The sequence below is a fragment of the Prionailurus bengalensis genome, chromosome A2, assembly GCF_016509475.1.
Source record: "Prionailurus bengalensis isolate Pbe53 chromosome A2, Fcat_Pben_1.1_paternal_pri, whole genome shotgun sequence".
In the NCBI taxonomy this organism is placed as follows: Eukaryota; Metazoa; Chordata; class Mammalia; order Carnivora; family Felidae; genus Prionailurus; species Prionailurus bengalensis.
This window is the reverse complement of record NC_057348.1, coordinates 39588200-39608626: the sequence shown is the minus strand read 5'-3', so window position 1 is coordinate 39608626 and position 20427 is coordinate 39588200. Positions and strand designations below refer to the sequence as shown.

Below are 20427 nucleotides of genomic sequence, written 5' to 3'. Positions count from 1 at the left end.
ATCTCAGGATAAGGGAGGGCCCAAGGACAAATGCCCAACACCATGTGTCTGTTCACCGGTGACTGGGAGGCGTCATTTACAGAGGCCCCGGGGGCTACAATGTCTCTAGTCTCTGTCTTTAAGCCAATGTGTCTTTCTGAACACTGGAGACCGGGGCCCAGAAGCTGCTGGTTTAGTCTTACACCTGGTGGGGGAGGTCTTCTTTATTATCTGTAACTTCATATATCAGTCAAAAGCCGACTAGAGACTTTGACAACATTCCTAGGATGGCCTTGTTTTCTACTAAGTTGCTTTTTAAAAAATATTTTTGAAAAATAATTTAAAGAACAGGCTTGGAATCGAGTCGGAGCCTCTTCTCTGGTGGGTAGTGGCATTTAAGGTCCAAATCAGCTAGGGTACCAGCTGGTGCTACTTAAAAGTCTCAGGTGACCAAAGGCATGTGCTTGTGCACCTGAGGCTGGGGCCAGGTTAGGACAAAGATTGTTGAGCCACAGGGCAAACACTATTTCCTCTGAGCTGAGGAGGCTAGTATTGTGATGTGCTGTGATGCCTAGTGGAGAGAACCCTCCCTTTGGACTAATGGTGGGGAGTGAATTCAGTTGGCTGGGGTGGGGGTGGGGAGGTCCAAATAAAAACATATTGGAAAATAAATCTTTATTGTTCTTTAAAAAAAAAAAAAGTCCAGAAGATTCTACTGCTGAAAATCTGTTTCTTTCTTTCTTTCCATTAATCCCCTCCTTGTTTTGTTCAACTCTTTGCCACTTTTACTGTTCTTCTGAGCCCTTTCTCATTTTGACCCAAGCCACCACCATCTATATTGCTCCCAAAGAGATTTTATTTTAAAAAAAAAAGTTTTTTTTAATGTGTATTTATTTTTGAGGGAGAGAGAGAGACAGAGCCAAGCAGGGGAGGGGCAGAGAGAGAGAGAGGGGGGGGGACATAGAATCCAAAGCAGGCTCCAGGGTCTGAGCTGTCAGCACAGAGCCCAACACGAGGCTTGAACTCATGAACCACAAGATGATGACCTGAGCCAAAGTCGGACACTTAACTCCCTGAGCCACCCAAGCGGCCCCCCTCCCAAAGAGACTTGAAAAACTTGGTATTAATCCTACAACTTCCTTGATCACAATGTGTCCATAGCCTACCTTTATCTTCAACATAAACTCCAGCCATCGTGCAGGGTTTGTAAGCTGTGTCAAGACTGGGCATGCCTCTCTGGACTGTCACCTCCACTGTTCCACATCCTCCTAGTTCCTGCACACTGATTTCCTTGTGGTCCACAAGTCACTGCCCCGTAGTGTCACTGCATGGGTGGTCCTCTGGGCCTGGGCTGCCCTCCCTGGCGTCTCCCTGGACAATCCTGGCTGGCCAGCATGCTCTCACGCACCTTGGTTCACCTTTCGTACAACTTAGGTGTGAATTTCCGGCACACCAGGAATATCTTTCCTTATTTTCATTTCTCCCTTCTCGATTTGTATTTTGAACCCCATCCCAACTCAATCGCCATCAGTTTGGCACTTCCTCTCCCTCGAGTGTTGTATCTAAGTTCTAGACTTTCTAGTGTCACAGTGCTGAGGGACGTGTCTGCCTAGTTTCAGGGCATCTGTTCATCACAGGTTCCCATAAAGATATCCCTGGTTTTCTCCTCGTGGCCCCTTCAAGTCCAGGAGTCACGTTAGCAATGCCTACTCCATGCTGGGTCCCTAGAATCTCTGCAGGGTGGCCTTGGCTTTGTCTGCACATATATATCACCAACCACTACCACACCTACTCTGAGGCCTTGCCACCCTTCCCAGGCCCCCTTCCCAGGCCCCCTTCCCAGGGCCCCTTCCCAGGGCCCCCTTTATGGACATACCCTCCTGCTCTCTGGCCCTCAGCTCTCTCTAATGTACTTATTGTCTTTTCTCCCTCCCTCAGCACCTTTGAAGAGTTTTCTTGTCTTGAAAAAGCACTCTCCTCTCCTTCCTTCTTTGGAATATTTATCCCTTACCGGCCCTGGATTGCCCCGGGGGGACCTTTGAGAGGTTAGAATTATGGACACGAGAGGCAGAGACTAAGGCCTTTTTTTTTTTCTACTCTGTCAGATTTTTTACCTTAAGACAGAGATCACAGGCCCAATCACCTTCTTGGGAAAGGAAGAAGATACCAGGACACAAAAGAACATGGACAGTTATGATCCCCTGGCCCCCATGGCCCTCGCCACCCTGGAAATGATCTGTGTGTGTACCCATTTCATCCAGACTGTGGGTTCCAAAGGCCAAGGCCTGCCATATCCTTTATCCCCGTGTGGTCGGCCTCTGATATCAGACCCATAGTAGATGCCTTGTAAATACCTGTCAAAGCTAAAAATGATAGAGGAGAGTGGACTTGAGAGTCAAGGACACCTGAATGAATCCTGCCAGCTGTCTACCTAGCTGTATGGCCGCTCACCCTTCAGTGGGCCCAAACTTCTCTGTCACATTCCTCTCCCCCCACAAATTCATTTTGTGTATATATAGATTTTTGCTCCTACTCTTTCGGGTGAGTCCCTTCCCTTCCTCCAGTGAATGACTTTCAGGATCCTTGAGTTCCAGCCATTCGTTTGCGACAAAATCAAATAATTTGGAATTCTGGTTCCACCACACCCTGGTTCTGGGATGTTGGACAAGTGTGTGAGTCTCAGTTTGCCCATCTGGAAGATGGGGGTGATGATAACACACTCAGCTAGATCCTTCAGAACAAGGGCCTGGGAGCCCAGGCCACCAGGATTCAAATCCTCGCCCTGCCACTTTACAAACAGGCAGCTCAGAGCAGGTGACTTTTCTTTGTCTGACTTTCCTGATTTTAAAAGGGGCACCATCATAGAATCTACCTCACGGGGCTATTGTTAGCATTCATTTCATTAACACACCTAAAGTTTTTAGCACCTGAGTAAACACTCCATGTAGGCTGGCTATTACTATGCCACGGGTGGCCACTCTGTAGCCACCCACAAACTCATGAACCGGGTATTATCAGTGTTCTGGGGCTGCTGTAACAAAATACAACACACTGGGTGACTTAAACAACAGACATTTGTTGTCTCTCATTGTGGAGGCTGGAAGTCAGCGATGAAGGTGTCAGTGGGGGACTCTCTTTGACTTGCAGATGGCCTCCTTGTCACTGTGTCCTCACATGGCCTTTCCTCTGTGTGCACATGTGCCTCGTGTCTCCTCCCCTCTTATAAGGAAACCAGTCACATTGGATTAGGTCCCACTGTAAGGGCTTCACTGTAACTTTATCATAATTTTAAAAAGCCCTATCTCCAAATACAGTCATATCCTGAGCTGCTGGGGGGTAGGGCTTTCTATATGAATCTGCGGGGGTGGGGGTGGGGGGACACAGTCCAGTCCATGACGATGCATAAACCGACCACAACATTTGTTGTTCCTGTGGGGGAGCCTCTTTCTTAATGCAGTTCTTAATGAATCCCAGGATATTTATCCCAGGTTCTCTGGATTCTGTTTGCTGTGTAGTAGAGAGAACCTGCCATCAGAAAAAGCCTGCCTGAGCCTCAGCATGGACACCTCTGTTCTAAAGAGGAGGACAATGGTAGCTCTTACGAGGGGTTCAGTGAGGATCAAGGGCGACCATGTGTGTGAAAGCCCTCTGTAATCTCCACGCCCCCCGGGGTTCTTGCCCTTGAAGTAAAAGGACACAAGCAGATGCATTGATTCTCTCCTTTCCACCCTCAAAATTCTGTGATTCTGACTCTAAAGGTAGGAAGTATCAAGCAGAAGCTTCTAGGGAAACAGTTTCTGCATCCAAAGCGCCAATAGATAATGTTGAATCAATGACGGAAATCACACCATCATAGAGAACCCTCACTGTGCATTTTCTTAAGGCCCCAAATGGAGCCATACCAAAGCATATCATTCATGCCCTGGGTTCTGGCACGCGTGTCTTGTCTGATGTGGCAAGAACTCACAGTAACGTGGGCCCATAAACTAGGTGTGCCAGGGCCAAAAACCTCTCTGTTTGTGAAGAGGACCCTGGGATCTCCTGTCAGAGAGGACCACTTGAGCTTCCACGTCAGCCCGTCCTCCTCAGGCACCCTCTAAAACCGGCTGGTTCTTTTTCAGTGAACGCAACTCTTCATAAGCAGCACGGCAGAAAGAGAAATGTAAGAGGTGGAGTTGGAAAGTCAGATGCTGACTTTGAATTCGAACTCTGTCCCTGGCTCCAGGCAAATCGCTTCCCTGACTCAGATTTTTCATCTGTCAAATAGGGCTATAAAAGTTCTTACCTCACTGCGTCATTTGGGGTTTCATTGAGGGTAACGAATATAAAAGTGCTTCATTCAGGGGACGCCTGGGTGGCTCAGTCGGTTAAGTGTCTGACGTCAGCTCAGGTCAGGATCTCGCGGTTTGTGGGTTCGAGCCCCGCGTCAGGCTCTGTGCTGACAGCTCGGAGCCTGGAGCCTGCTTCGGATTTTGTGTCTCCCTTGAACTCTGCCCCTCCCCAACTTGTGCTTGCTCTCTCTCTCTCTCTCTCTCAAATAAACGTAAAAAAAAAAAAAAAAGTGCTTCATTCAGGGCACCTGGGTGGCTCAGTTGGTTGAGTGTCCAACTTTAGCTCCGGTCTTGATCTTGTGGTTTGTGAGTTTGAGCCCCACATCCAACTCGCTGCTGTCAGTGTGCAGCCCGCTTCAAATCCTCTGTCCTCCTCTCTTTGCTGCTCCCCAGCTTGCACTCTCCCCATGACAACTAAATATTTTTAAAAATAATAAAAAATGAAAGTGCTTCATTCGTTCCACAAATAATTTTTAAGTTTCTACTATGTGGAGGAACATTTTCTACACTGTTCTAGGCACAGGGGATACAGAATTGGGACAAAGCAAAGTCACTGCCCTGATAGACATTGAATTCTAGTGCAAGAGTCAGGCAAAAACAAATACTACATCAGATAATGCCAGGGCATAAAAAGGATGGAAAGAAAAAGCAGGATAAGCACTGACTGGGGGTTATGCCATGTATGATATTTCAGCCAGGAGATCCTCTCTGAAGTCGGGGCATTTAGCAGACACCTGGACAGTGAGAAAGATGGAGCCATGGCAATATCTGGGGGAGAACAGTTAGAGAGGCCCTAAGTTTGGGGCTTGCCAGGAAACCACAAGAGGCCAGTGTGCCTAGAGCTGAATTGGAAGTAGATGAAGTCAGTAAGCCTTGAAGGCCAGGGTCAAGACTGTGAGATATATATATGTGTATGTGTGTGTGTGTGTGTGTGTATGTGTGTGTGTGTATGTATACATATATACGTGTACATATATATATGTATACATACACACACATATAATTTTTTACTATTTATTTATTTTTGAGAGAGACAGAGAGCACAAGCAGGAGAGGGGCAGAGAGAGGGGGAGACACAGAATATGAAGCAGGCTCCAGGCTCTGAGCTGTCAGGACAGATCCCGACACAGGGCTTGAACCCACAAACCAAGGGATCATGACCTGGGCCGAACCTGGATGCTTAACTGACCAAGCTCCCCAGGCACCCCAAGATTGTGATTTTTCATTTAAGTGTCATGAGAAGTTATTAGAGGATTCTGAGCAGGAGACTGCCTTGGTCATGCACATCTCTCTGACTACTGTTTGGAGAAGAGACTTGAAAGAATCATGGTCATCACAAAGCTGATGAACACACACTTCCTGCTTTCCACCTCCTAGACACATGGTGGGCTGCACTTCCTGTTACTGAGTGGGGCCATGAGCTATGACCAATGAGTGAAAGTCAGAAGTATCACTTACAGGCCACGTTGTTAATTAGTTGCCACTGCAAGTCTGTCTATAAATCCTCCCCACCCCACCCCACCCACCATCTCTGTGACCAGCAGGGCTCAAGCTGGACACTGCTCCATCAGCCTGGGTTCTAGAGGGAGGAGACACGGGGCAGAGCTACAGCTGGCCTGCAGCGGACATGTCACTTCTGGGATAAATCAACCTTTCAGAGATAAATCACAAAGACTGGGGAGTCGAAACCATAGCGTGAACTAGTATACACAGGTGCGAGGAGCAGGAAGAGAGGTTAGAGAGGCCATTTAGGTGGCCAAAAGGTGATCCTAGCTTGGACTGGAGTGATAGCAATAAACATAATGAGAAGTGGTCAGATGCAGGATGTGCAGTGAAGGCCAAGTGCAAAAGATTTGCTGATGGGCTGGATGTAGGGCATAAGGGAAAGAGTGGAGTCAGGATGATTCCACAAATCATGGCCTGAGGAACTGGGTGAATTACTGAAGAGAAGAGCACTCAGGAAAGCGCAGGATTGCCCCCCGTGCTAGGCACACAGTTAAACTACAGAATGCTAGCTCATGTAATTAATACTATAATGAGGCAGGCAGGATGGGAGGTAGAGGCATGAGGAATTTTCCATGCTAACATGGCAGAAGCATCCAAAGTCGGATTTACTGAAGTGTAATTTATGGGTAATAAAACTCTTTTTGGTGTATAGGTCCGCGTTTGGACAAGTGCATTTGGTCCAGTAACTACCTCCACAACCGAGATGTAAATTACTCCCATCTCCTCTCCAAAACCCCTCTTGCTTGCTGCTCCTCTCTGTGGTCAAACCCTCTCTCGAACCCAAACCCTGGCAACCACTGATCTGTTCCCCAACCCTATGCTGAACGTGGAGCCTGTTTGACATTCTCTCTTTCTCCCTGTGCCTCTTTCGCCTCCTTGTGCTGTTTCAAAAAAAAAAAAAACCAATGAAAAAAAAAAAGAATCACACAACATGAGCCTGTCTGTCTCTTTTTGAGACCGGCTTCTGTCACTTGCGATAATGTATTTGAGATTCGTCTGTGTTGCATGTGTCAGTAGTTGGTTCCTTTTTTCTTGCTGAGTAGTACTCCGCGGTAGGGATGGACCCACTCTTCGTTTCTCATTCGCCAGCTCAAGGGCATTTGGGCTGCTTCCAGAGTTTGGTGAGATGAATAAAGCTGCTATAAATATCTGAGTACAGGTTTATGTGTGAACATATGTCTTTATTTCTTTTAGTAACTTTCTAGAAGTGGGATTGTTGGCTCATATGGTAAGTGTATGTTTAACTTTATAAGAAACTGCCAGACCATTTTCCCGGAGGAACTGTACCATATTGCACTCCCACTGGCATTGTGTGAGGGTCCCTGCACTTCCTCCCCAGCACTTGGGATTGTTAGGATTTTTTTTTTTTAAGCCATTCTAATGTGCAGTGGTACCTAGTTGTGGTTTTCATTTGCATCTTCCAAATGAATAATGATTTTCAGTGTCTTTTCATGTGTTTATTAGCCATTCATGTATCCTTTTCTGCAAAATGTCCATTCAAATCTTTTGCTTGTGTTTTCATTAGGTTGCTTGTCTTTTTGTGTATAGTAAAAATGCTACATATATTTTGTATATGATGCCTTTGTCAGATAGGTGATTTGCAAATATTTTCTCCCAGTCTTTGACCTGTCTTTTCATTTTCTTCGCAGTGCTTTCTAAGAGCAGTTTTTTTTTTTTTTCTTTTGAGAGACAGAGAGAGAGGGAGAGAGGGAGCATGCGCATGGGGGAGGGGCAGAGGGAGAGAGAAAGAGAGCAGGCTCCATGCTCGGCTCAGAGCCCAGTGGGAGGCTTGATCCCACAACCCTGGGATCATGACTGGAACTGAAATCAGAGGAAGATGCTCAACCGACTGAACCACCCAGGCACCCCAAGGGCAGTTTTTAATTTTGACTAAGTCCAAACTATTGGCTTTTTCTTCTATGGGTCATATTTTTGTATCATGCCTAAGAAATCTTTTTCTATCCAGGGGCACAGAGGTTTTCTCCTGTATTTTCTTCTGTAAGTTTTATAGTTATAGGTTTTATGCTCAGGCCTATGATCTATTTGGAATTAATTTTTGTAAATGGCATGAGGTATAACCCGGGAAAATTTTGACTGGTGATATTTCCTACTGTGCCAGAAGCAGATCAATAAAACTTCATAGCTCTGATAAGCACGTGCACAGGCTGGTTGCAAAATCTGGTTAAGGTTCAAACACAGGTGGTCAGGGAAGCTCCACCTCTCTCTGCCTCCAGGGCTGTTTCTTTAGATGTTAATCCTATCCTGAGTATTGCTCTGCCGATGTCCCCAGTGATACCAGCACAAGCCTGAGTCTTTGAAATGAATTAGGTTCTCCCCAGTTCCTAAAACACTCCATCCATGTAGTTAGTTTGCTTCGAGAAGCAGTGTTCTCTCTTAAACCACTGAAGGAACATTCAGTGCAAAGTAGGGCATTAAATCTTAGCAATTAGGGTGGAAATCTTAACCTTCCTAGTTTCTGTCCTGCTTGGGTGGCTTTTCTAGTCACCAGATCATACTGTTTTCTCCTTCCTCTTCTCCTCAATAAAAGTTTCATTAAAGTTTCATTAAAATCATTTAGATTTTGCTCTGCTTAAAATGTCAAGAATAAAATCAGTGAGGAGAGAAAGTTAGAAAGTCAACATGGGGTTGCCTGGCTGGCTCTATGAGTAGAGAGCATGGGGTTCCTGATGTCAGTGTCGGAAGTTTGAGCCCCACGTTGGGTGTAGAGATTGCTTAAGAAAACAAAAAAAAAAAGAAGTCAATATAGAATTGTCACGTTGTGATGTGGCTAGTCGAGAACATTTTAAGAAAGATAACTAATGTCTACTCCTGCTTTTATTTAGAAGGCATTTATTTATTACATCAAGAATGATGAGGCAGAAAAAGAGTATCTAAAAGGGTCTGGCACTATTTCTGTAAGGGTATCAGGTCTTTAACTTGAGATATGAATACAAAATTCTTTTTTACACTGGTCTAGTGTGTGAATCTGATGCTCTTACTCAACCATAAGCCCTAATATCTTCAAGGCCAAAAAGTTAAAAAACCTAGAAATCTGAAAAAAAAAAAAAAAAAAAAAAAAGGGAGGGGGGTATTAAATTATCCAAACTTCCGGGGCGCCTGGGTGGCTCGGTCGGTTAAGCGCCCGACTTCGGCTCAGGTCATGATCTCACGGTCTGTGGGTTCGAGCCCCGTGTCGGGCTCTGTGCTGACAGCTCAGAGCCTGGAGCCTGTTTCAGATTCTGTGTCTCCCTCTCTCTGTGACCCTCCCCAGTTCATGCTCTGTCTCTCTCTGTCTCAAAAATAAATAAACGTTAAAAAAAAATTTTTTTTTTTAAATAAATTATCCAAACTTCCAAGAAAAGAAAAAAGTCGGCAGGACATAATCTCAGAATAAAAAATACTCTTTCCCAAGAATCAGTTGTTGGTAATCTACTTGGCTGTAGGAGACTGTTCCTACAAATGTATGTACTCTTAGTTTTCTCATTTCATCTCACTGGAGACTGGTGAAAACCTCACCCCAAATCACAGTTTGGGGCTCAGACCATAAGAAGGTATAACATGGGTGGGGTGGGATAAACCATGAGGTATTTGGAGAAAGACTTTTTTCTCTCATTTGTGTATAATAGCTTTCCTGGGTATTTCTAAGGTTCAAAGAGTATTTAGGTTTTCTGTTTGGAAATAGCACAGAGTGGGGCGCCCGAGTGGCTCAGTCGGTTAAGCATCTGACTTTGGCTCAGGTCATGATCTTGCGGTCTGTGAGTCAAGCCCTGCGTCAGGCTCTGTGCTGACAGCTCAGAGCCTGGAGCCTGTTTCAGATTCTATGTCTCCCTCTCTCTCTGACCCTCCCCCGTTCATGCTCTGTCTCTCTCTGTCTCAAAAATAAATAAACATTAAAAAAAATTTTAGAAATAGCACAGAGTATTTAGGATTTCTGTTTAGGAAAAATACTTACAAATTTAAAGGCAGGAGGAGGCAAAGTTGATAAAACTCCAGACCCTTCTTTGGTGGGCACTAATAATTTTTGCTTCTTTCTTGAGCAAAAGAAAGGAAGCCTGCTGGAGCTGCCCTCCTGCTCCAACTATCAGGCCAATCTAAAGTTCCTTCACTACCTCCTGCCTCCAAGGGGTCTGCTTTCACCCGCATCTCATTTGTGAAGGCAGACCACAAACAGATAGGCAAATATTCTTCTTTTTCCTTTTTTTTTGTTTTTGGTTAAATAGGCTTCACACCCAGCGTGGAGCCTGGTGCAGAGCTTGAACTCCTAACCCTGCGACCAAGACTTGAGCTGAAATCAAGAGGCAGACGCTCAACCGATGTGAGCCACCCAGGTGCCCCAACAAATAGTCTTGGTAAACTCATCAGTGGCTTCCATGGCATTCAGGATACAGACACCAATCCCAGCTGAGCCTGCCCTGCCATATAGGGGATCTAGGCGGGCTCTCCCTCTCCAGCCTCATCTCTCCTCTCCAGCCTCATCTCTCCTCTCCTGCAGGGCTCTGCCCACAGCTGCTTGTCTTCATCTCCTGCAAAGTAACATATCCCTGACTGCTCTTTTCTTCTTCTGGGTGATCTTTACTTTTTCGGGGCTGTGCCCCACCTCCCCCCCAGCTGTATCAACTCCCCTCCTCCCCTAGTACCCTCTTGCCATGCATCCTATGGTTTGTCTTTGTAGCAACTGCCACAATCATAATTAATTACTTGTATAAAGTCTGCCTTCTCAACTAGAATGTAAACTCCAAAAGATTAGGAATGAAGTCTATGACGGCCATCTGATCTTCCAGTCCCTGGCATGGGGTATGGCACCTAGTTGCTACTCTATAAATTACTGTTAAAGGAAAACAAAATTCTCTTCAGTGCATGCTTATCGGGCACTTCTCAGGGCACTTATATATAACATTGGGAAGGAAAAAATGCAAACAGAGAAAATCCTTGCGGTTACAGAATTTATAGTCTACTGGGCAATGAGCTGCTAAACAAGATAAGTAAACTCCATGGTACATAGATGATGGTTAAGTGCTAAGGAGAAAAAAGTAAAATAGTTAAGGTATCAGGTTATGCGGTGGTGTGTGATATGTTTCAATGGGTGCTCAGGAAAAACCTCACTGAGAATGTCACTTTTGAACAAAGACCTGAAGGAAGCCAGGCAGCTAAGAATGTGATTATCTAGGGGTAGAACATTCCAGGCAGACAGAAGAGCAGGTGCAAAGGCCCTGAGGTGGGAGCATGAGTGCTCCAGGAAAAGCAAAGAAGCCAATGTGACTTGAGTAGAGTGAATGATGGGAAGGGAGAAAGAATATGGTCTTTTAATCTATTCTACATATCTGTGTAATCATTTACATCGGACACTTCTTGGGGAGTGCTTCTAACTAGCATCTATTCTAAAAAACCATGGATTTCAAATCATTTTTAAATCAAAAGAACCCTTCAGATGAAACTTGAAATGGAAGTTCAAAATAGGGAACAGAGGAGCAGAGGAGGGGCTGTCTGTCAAATCCCACTCATCCCTGTACCCAACGATGGTTCAAGGCAACACCATGGAGGAAGATTTGTTCCCCAAATAGCTCAGGTGCAACAAAAACCACTCTAGAATGATAATCTGATGCTCTGCCTGGAGACAAGTGTTCTATAGTACACTGCTCCAGAAGTATGCTTGTCTGGCTTCTGTACCTATAAGGAGGCTTTCAAAAGATATTTACCCCCAACAAGGAAACCAAATTAGTCTCTACAGTTATAACCGCATGGTGATGTGTGGGTCTGATATTTTCCTAGAAATGAGTTCTCTATTCTGGGACTTCTTTTTCCTTCAAAAGAGCTTTTAAAAACTTTTTTGTTTTTTGAAAAGGTAAAACAGGTCAACGATTAAAAGGAAAAACCACTAAAAATTTCGTCTCCTGTGGATAACTAAATTACTGTGTATTTGCAATGGAATGCCACACACTTAAGAAAGCAAATTAAAAGGAACTACTGATAACAGGCAACAATATAGACGAATATCACAAAAATAATTTTGAGCAGACACACAAATACATACTTTATGACCTATATATATATGACATTCACAAACAAGCAAAACTGATCTTTGGTGACACAAGCTGGAACAGTGGCTACCTTTGGAGAGGGTAGTTACTCAGTGGGAGGATGAAAATATTCTATATCTTGATCTGGATGGTGGATACAAAGTATAGCAGGTATCTATAAAAATTCATGGAGCTGTAGAATGATTTGTGCATTTTATTCTATGTAAATAATAATAAAGTCAGTCTCCTTTCCATAAGCTGTGGCTCCCAGCTACCCAGTTTCCCTACCCAGAGGCCACTCCTCCAGCTGGGATTTCCTAATGCTCCTTTTTTTCAGTACCTGCATACCAGGGGTGGAGTCCTGGGAGGAAGCCAGGCAGACACCAGAGGCCAAGGCTGTGGGCACTGGGCCATTGCTTGTGTGCATGCCCCTTGGCTTTCTCTGGCCCCTTTGGCCCTCTGCCTCCCTCTTCTTCCTCCTTTTCTCCCTCCTTTCCTCAGAAGGCAGGGGGGTGGAAGCCAGGGAGGTGCGGGAGTTGCTGACCCTTGCTAAATAATGCTGTCCCTCCTGGCCCTCCAGGGTGTGCCTGCCTGCAAAGGACAGCATGTGCTGATCAAGCTTATCATTGACACGTTCCCTCCCTCTTTTATTCTCTCCCTTCTGTTCCCTGGAATGATCCTAGGACTTCCTGCTCCTTGGGCATTCAGTCTCGGAAAGCTTCCCTGGTCTCTCAGGCTTCCGTATGTTTCCCTTCCATGGGGCAGTCCTGATAATCCACTTTGTGTTCGCATATAAACGTATCTCAGTAGATGCTGCAGGCCTGTCTTATCTTCCCTCCACACCCCTATCCGCACCTCCCAACTACTAGCATCATTCTTTGACCAAGTCCCTACCCCCCAGCCAGAGCTTCAGCCCCGCCAAGCCTTTTATCTAACCATCTTAGGGTCCTGACTCCTTGAGGGCAAAGGGGCCCGAATCATGTTCAAGTCAATTTGGCAAGCACTCTTGGAGCAGGGTGGAAAGTTGTTCTTCGCCTTCGAGAATCTTCCAAAGCGGGGGAAATGGTGCTCAACCCAGACCCAATTACAAAAGTTCTTAACCCGATACTTTGTATTGGTCCTTCCTTAGTGCAAGGCACTGACTTGCGTGCTTTTCGTGCATTCCATCTCTGAATTTCCCCAACAACACTAAGAGGACAGTTGTTAACCCTCACCTTGGAGACGAAGAAGCTGAGGCACAAGGTTAGCCTGCTGGCATGTGGCAGCCAGGATTTGAACAGCAACTTCCCTAGGGAAACGCCCTATTTAGGCTGGTGGTGGTGGTGCGGGGGGGTGGTCTCGAGTGGGAGTTGGTGCATTGGAGTTCAGAGTCGGCCTTGGGGAACCTTTAGTTGTGCCACACCCTTAATGCACAGTTCTCTCCTGCGTCAGGGGCCAGAGAAGGGGCTTCAGGCCGGAGTATCCGCAGGAAGCCAAGACTTTAAGAGAGGCAGATACAAAGCTCCGCGTGGCAGAGGAGCAGAGGGGCGCGGGGGAGCCCGGGCCAAAAGAAAGAGGCCCTGCCGACTCCCGGGGCACTATAAGCCTCGAGGCGTTGCAAGCGGCGCGGCAGTTGCCAGCCCCAGTGGCGCGCGCAAACTGCGCGGAACTACTTCCCCCGGGGCGGCTTCGGGGCCGGGGTCCACGAGACAGCCCGATAAAGCGGGAGCGTGGGATCCGGAGCCCACCGCCGCTTCCCGGGCGCGGCCACGTGCGCCCCTCTAGGATTGCACGCTCCGCCGCGCCGGGCCGCCGGGCCACCGGCAGGCACGCGCGCCCCCAGCGCGCACACACTCCCGGGCACGCACACCGACGGCCCAGCCCACGTCCGCCACGCCCCGCCCTCCCCCGCGCCCCGCCCCCGCCCTCGCGGCGCAGGCTGCCGTCCTCCCATTGGCCACACGGCGCGTGACGCGCGGCGCCCGGCCCCGCCCCTCGTCAGTCACTCGGCGGAGGCGGCGCTGGCGGGGACTAGTCTCGTCCGGAGACTGGCAGCGGCGGCGGCGGCGGCGGCCGGAGCTCGAGCCCCAGCGGCTGAGGGCGGGCGGGCGGGCGCGGGGGAGGGAGGGGGGCCGGTCCGCGACGACTCCCCGGACGGCGTTTCTCCTCCGAGCGGCGCCGATTTCGGCTTTGGGGGGGGCGGGGGTACAGCCCATCCATGACCATGGGCGACAAGAAGAGCCCGACCAGGTACCTGCTCCGAGCTGAGGGGGCGGAAGGGGAGGGAGGGTTGGGGGCGGGCGGGGGCCGGCGACGACTAGGCCCCGGAGCCACCCGGGGCGGGGGGGAGGCGCTGCTAAGATGGAGATCCGGGGGCGGGGGGAGGCGGCGGCGGCGGGCGGTGGCGGCGGCGGCGGGAGGCGGTGTCGCTCCCGCTCGGGGCCGGCGGCCGTGCGCGCCGCAGCCATGGCGGCTCCTCCTCAGCCGCCCTCCGCCGCCGCCGCCGCCGCCACTCCTCCCAGACAAAGGGAGATTTAACCAGGTGGGGAGGGAGGGAGGGCGCGAGCATGGGAGGGGAGAGGGAAGGAGCCGGCCCACTCCCCGCCGCCGCCGGCCTCGGGCTGCCCCTGCGCGCCCCCTCCAGATCCGGCCCGCGGCTCCCCTGCCGGCCCCCCCAGCCCCACGCTCAAGTCCACAAGTCCGCCCGCTTCCTGCGCCCGCCGCGGCCCTTCCCGGGGCGCCGCCGCCGCCGCCTGCTGTGCGAGGCAGTACGGCCCGCGCCCGGGGGTTGCGGGGTGCCGGTAGGGGCGCCCCGTGCCCTCCCCCGGTCCCTCTTTCAGTCCCCGAAAAGGGTGGGTGGGTGGTCGCCTGAGCGAAGTTTCCAGCACTGGATTCCTGCGAAATTGCGACGGCTCACCAGCGCCTGTGTTTTGCTGTTTCTCCCCCTTTTTCCTGCTCCCTGTCTCTTCCCTCCCCTTTCCCCCACTCCTCACTCCTCCGAAGGCCAAAAAGACAAGCGAAACCTGCCGCAGACGAAGGCTTTTGGGATTGTAGCGTCTGCACCTTCAGAAACAGCGCTGAAGCCTTTAAATGCAGCATCTGCGATGTGAGGAAAGGCACCTCCACCAGGTACTTGAGGATCTGTGTGAGCTTTTGTTGAAGGACTTTTTTTTTTTTTTTTTTTTTTTCTTAAGGTGGGAGATAGGGTAGAGAGCTGTACTTGCTGCCCTCTTTCCAACTTGTTGATTACGGCTTTTTTGCATTTGGGGGGTGGGTAATGTGTGGTTTTGGTTGTGTGTATTTCGTGTTGGGTGCAAAGCTTCCTATTCACTGAATGATTTATGGGAGGGAATTTTTCCAGGTTTTCGTCTTATTTCAAACAGACTGGATTTATTTGACACTTGTATCCATTGGCTTATTGGTATTGGCTCAAAAAGAGAGGAAGCAGTGCTTTTGCTATGCATTGTAGGACTTTAGACCTTTTATTTTTGCCATGTGTAGAATGTTTTTAATTTGCCTGTCCTGAATTTTTTTTTTTCCTTTTCCGAGAGATTTAACGGTGAATGTACAGTTAGGCTGGTTATTGTGCTTTTCCTGTCTTGAGCTGCAAATGTCTGTTATTTCTCACCCTGTGAAAAGAAATGTTGGGGTTTGATAAAGTAGTATTTGGAAAGCTGAGCTGTCAATTTGTGTGTTTTCTGATTAGCTTATGCAGAGTGGTGATGGAGGACGATTTTGCAAAATGGTGAAAGGAATATATTGAAGTTTGCATGTAAAGCTTTATTATAATGAAAAGAATGTTGAAAGAATTCCTTTTCGTTTTTTGTGAAGGTAGTAAATCGCATCTGGTATCAAAATGAGTGGAAATATTTCACTTTTAACGTTCAGATATATTTGGATAAAATGTCAAAGTTGATTTTGTAGTTTTCTGGTCATTTTTTAAATCGTATCTGGAATTTGGTTCAGGGGATGTTAGAGTTTGAAGTTAAACTGTTCTTGATGTCGTTTAATGGGAGGGCATTGGGGGATGTGTGTGTGAAGGCCAGAGAGGAGTTGAGAGTCTAGTGAATCCTTGAAGACTTAAGTCGATTGCCAGAAGTCTCATTTCATCAGGTACTTATTTTTGAGTTGGTAGTGTTCCAGTATGACTGTGTGGTAGTACTGCATAGTTCTAACTGGATAAGGTCCTTGGACTGAATGAGTGTGTCCCGTTAGGGTTTTCTTGCTTTATTTATACCTGGGAATTACCTAGGATATCGGGTAATCTGAAGAATATCATTCTGGGATGAATTGGTGCAATTACTGGGAGAGCAGTTCTGTGACTTCCACTAACTCTTGAAGTAATGAGTGCTTTGAATAAAAGTATTCAAGTACTAGAAATATTTTTTCAGAAGTTTTTACACCAAATTCATGTCAAGTTTTGTAGAACAAGAACTAAATACCATAGAACAGATTTAGTTAAAATAAAAAGCACTTATTGGGAGCTTAATAGATTTTGCTTTGTTCTACGAAACAAGGAATTCCATCAAATGGGATGAAAGTTTAGAAATGTATTTGTTATTTAAAGCAATAGTGATTGTATTTTATTTATGAGTAATGTTTTTTTACACGTAGAATCCCTCAGAGGCCAAACCTCTTTATTGTGGTTTTGCTTTGAGTGTTACCGTAGATGATGTTCAAGTGACTAGGAAACTCCTAAGAACTTGAGAACTTTACTGGTGAAGAGCAAAAACCAAATTCAAGTTTACATCTCATGTATTGCTGGGAATAATTATCTTATAATGAAATGCGTTTCAGTTTCTTGGTGTATTAAAAAAAAATCTGACTTATCAAACTTTCTGAAAGCCTGTGGGAGGTTTGATTTTAAAAGTAATAGAAATGTTTAGTTTTTTCGGGGTTACAGATGATGACAGTGAGATTCAGTTTTTTTAAACAAATACATTAAATAATTAAAGATGAAATATTTTAGGAATAGGACAGTCCCTTCTAACCTTTACGGGTTTTTGTGTAATTTTTTGAGGTCTCTTGTTGAGTAGGATTTGAACACAGCTTTCCGAGATGTGAGGACTTAAACTCCTAACAAGTCACGTATGATACCCTTACATAGCCAAAGTGTGTTTCATCTTGGTTACTGTCAATATTTTGGTGTTTTAGATCTATTCTTGAAGTCGTCATTAATTGGAAGGTGAATGACATTTTGGCTTTCTCATGCTGTGAATGGATTTCATGTAGACAGGTGAATTTCACAGCTCTTCATCCAGGTTTACCCAGTCTAGTAGCTGTTGGTTAATTTCTCAGTGCTAGTACTCCTTATTGCTGTGTGATTTTCCTGTGCCTTTTTCTTGAAATTTTCTTGGTACCTCAAAGGTTTAATACTTTTTGCCTTGCATTGTTTTAATCACACCTGGTATTGATGACAGTAGAAAATTGTTGGGTTTTGGATGCTGAGTAATAGGCAGAAATTGATTTTAGAATAACTTAAATAATCAAAAAGGGCTTTGTAAACCTGTTGACTGGTATAGAAATTAAGTTTTACTGCTCTGGGCTGGTGTTTCTTACTCGTATTGTAGTAACAGCCTATCTGGTGGCCTAGCCACTGGTCATTTTGGAGTTCATCATTTTTGTCTCTGTCACCATCATCTAGTCAACCATTGAAGTCAGATTTTAATTAGTAGTAGGTCCAGTAGGACACAGAAGTGCATTTACCCTTCGAGATAGAATTGGTGTTACTCAATTTGATGAGGAAAATATTGACTCTCATCCAAAGAACATTTATTAAGTTCCTAGGAGGTGAAAAATACTGGTCAAGACATTGGTAGGGAGCATGGGTTGGTTAGGCATGTACAGGGATGATCAGAATCCAGGTTATAAGGACTCTAAGAGTGGTGTAAATAATGCTATGGGAGATTGGAGCAGTCTGACTTGGGGAATCAATTAGAAGGATTCCTCCTCCGCCTCCCCATTTCTTTGGGCAAGGAGAATTGATTTCTACAAAATCACCTGCCACCTCTTCATTGTTATTGCCATGTGTACCGGATATCTTGAATTCTGCAAGTATATTCATGAGAGTAATTCATGAGGTCTTCTTCCTATTGGAGCAGCATAGAGCAGAATGAAGGAGGACCAGATTGCTCCTAAGGAACGTGTTAAGAGAAGGAGGAGATGCTTACTAGGCTGCTTGGAAGTTCAGCGGGCAGTAGAGATCTATATTTTGGATATCTCAGTTATATGGAGGGTCTCCGTATACGCTTCTTTTTCTAACTATATCGTCACACTCTGTTTTCATTTTTTATAGCTTTACTGGGTATGATTTGCATACTATGCAATTCACTAATTGTAAGTGTATGATTCATTGAACTTTAGTTATTTTAAAGACTTCTGCTGCCATCACCACAAACTAGATTTTAGATTTTCGCATCACCACAAACTAGTTTTAGATTTTCATCACATCACATGGTTTTCTTCTGCCTGTTCTGTGATATGTCATAAGAGCACTGGAAGGTTGCCTCCTCACCATGCTGAGCTCTCTAAGGGCTTAGGCCTTTCAACATAGGAAATAAAAGAGTGTGTCTGTAAGGTGGCCGTGGGTGGGGAGGAAACACTATCCCTGTCGTAGGTGGTAAATAGGAGATAAAGTAGGATTTCCCAACCTACTTTGCCAGTCTCATGAAAGTTGATACCACCAGCTTTTAGAAGGAAAAAACCCTGCAAATTAACACATTTACCTGATTATTCTCTTAAGTGGAATTTCTTGAGTGTTGAGCAGAGTAACTTCCTAGACTTGGTGATAAATGAAATGTGTTTTGCTTCGGTCTACTATTGCTGGAAATGCAGCGATGTCTTGGTTGGAAAGTACAGATCGCCGAGACACTGCTGCAACTCTCGCTGATCAGTGGTTTTTCTTTTGATCATAGTGCTGCATTTTGACCAGCTGCTGCTTAAGTCACGCTCGAAAACTGGTAAACTTTTGCTTTGGGTAATTAGCAGAGATTTAGAACTTTGCTAGTCTTCAGTGCCAGATTGTATCATGATGTTGTGTTCAAATCCTGTTTATTTAAATACCATCCCTCTGAAAAGTGTACTCTTTTTAGAGCTTTTATAGGCAAGTAGAAGTGAGGAATTTACTTTAGATGTGTAGTAAGATTATGTCACTTAAAAAAAATCGGTACTCAGGATATTGAATTAGAGGTTGGTACTCAGCTGTGTTATTTGTAAAATGTTCTCCTTGTATAGGAGCTCCCTCATTCTTTGCAGTTATAAATGTGGACATTTTCTCTCCTTAACTTCAGATAGCCTAACAACTCAACATCCCTTGAATAGTTGTGAAGTACTTCACTATTGTGAAGTTTTAGAGGAAAACACACATAATTAGCGATAAGTGAAAGTTCTGATCTTCAAAACTACATCACCCTGAGGTAATGTTCAGATAGGAAAGCTCCCAGAAAGCAGGGCTGGGTGTACCTAACTCTTCCTATGCTTTCACCCACCACAGTGGTTTTGCTCCTTAGGTCACATTGGTTTTGCCATAGTATTTGTCTTTCATAAAATTTCTCCATAAAATATATGGAAAAATTACCTGTCTTCCAAACCATCAAACCTTAGGAAACCTTTCAGCCTCAAAGCTGGTAGAGTTTTAATGATCACTCTTACCCAGAAACAGTGATAATTTATTTTGTTATTTGCTATTACGTTGGACTTACTGATTTATTGGTACCGACTTGATCTTATGTATACTTGGTGACCTTAAAGTAAATTACCTGGGTAGTTGTGGTTATTTGACAAGTTTTTATTGAGCACACAGCCGCATGGGCTCTGGGTGTGCAGTGGTGGAAAGACAGACAAGGTCCTTGTTTTCGTGGAGTTTAAAATACTATGGAGAGGAAGAGAAAATAGTAAACAGGAAAATAAAATACAATTTCGACCCGTGGCAAGTGTTTGGGAGAAATTAGATCAGGCTATGGAACTATAGAGTGATGAGAGCTGGGGCAGGTGACTACTTTCTAGACCACGTAGAGATAACACATTGGTCTTTTTAGGCAACATGCATGCTGCTTTCTTTTGGAGTAAGGAGATATTTCTGTAGTCTGTGCCATTTAGCTCATTGGGTTGGGGACAGTTTAGAGTTGGAACCTTTGTGCACAGGCTACTCAACTTTTCCTTAGTTGCATGTCACGTATTGAAGCCAGGCCAGCAAACTTGTTAGTATATCCTGTTAGTTACTGGGATAGGAGGTTTGAATGGATTCAGTTATGTATTATTCATGTGGCATACATTTGTCCTGTGCTTCTGTAAATACTGAAGAAATTCCAAGACTAATAAAAACTATTTTGGTAAACTACAGCTACTTGAGGAAGTTGTTGGCACTAATTCAGTTCATTAGTACTTTAGGTAATAGTGGATCTCTAAATGTCTCCTTTACGGCTTGAACTAAAACATTCTAGTCTTTCTGGCTCTCATTTTCTCTTTGGCTCCATCACTAGGGCTTTTCTCCTTTGTGACCTCTTTATCCTCCTCATCATGAGTGTTGCTCTTTTTTTTTTTTTTTTTTTTTTTACCTGTTAAAAAATGAAATCTTAAAAATAAATTAAGTAGTCACACCCAACTTGGGGCTCAAA

General features: G+C 45.6%; 1 protein-coding gene across 1 annotated transcript in view; it reads left to right on the top strand.

Moving 5' to 3' along the window:
- The first annotated feature begins 13934 nt into the window (after positions 1 to 13934).
- The window catches only part of LOC122487437 (RING1 and YY1 binding protein), an 84662-nt gene continuing 78169 nt past the window's right edge, over positions 13935 to 20427 (top strand). The window contains exons 1-2 of the mRNA XM_043587937.1: positions 13935 to 14062; positions 14816 to 14941. Coding sequence (XP_043443872.1) covers positions 14031 to 14062; positions 14816 to 14941 — 158 coding nt within the window. The 5' untranslated portion in view covers positions 13935 to 14030. The remainder of the gene's footprint in view (positions 14063 to 14815; positions 14942 to 20427) is intronic.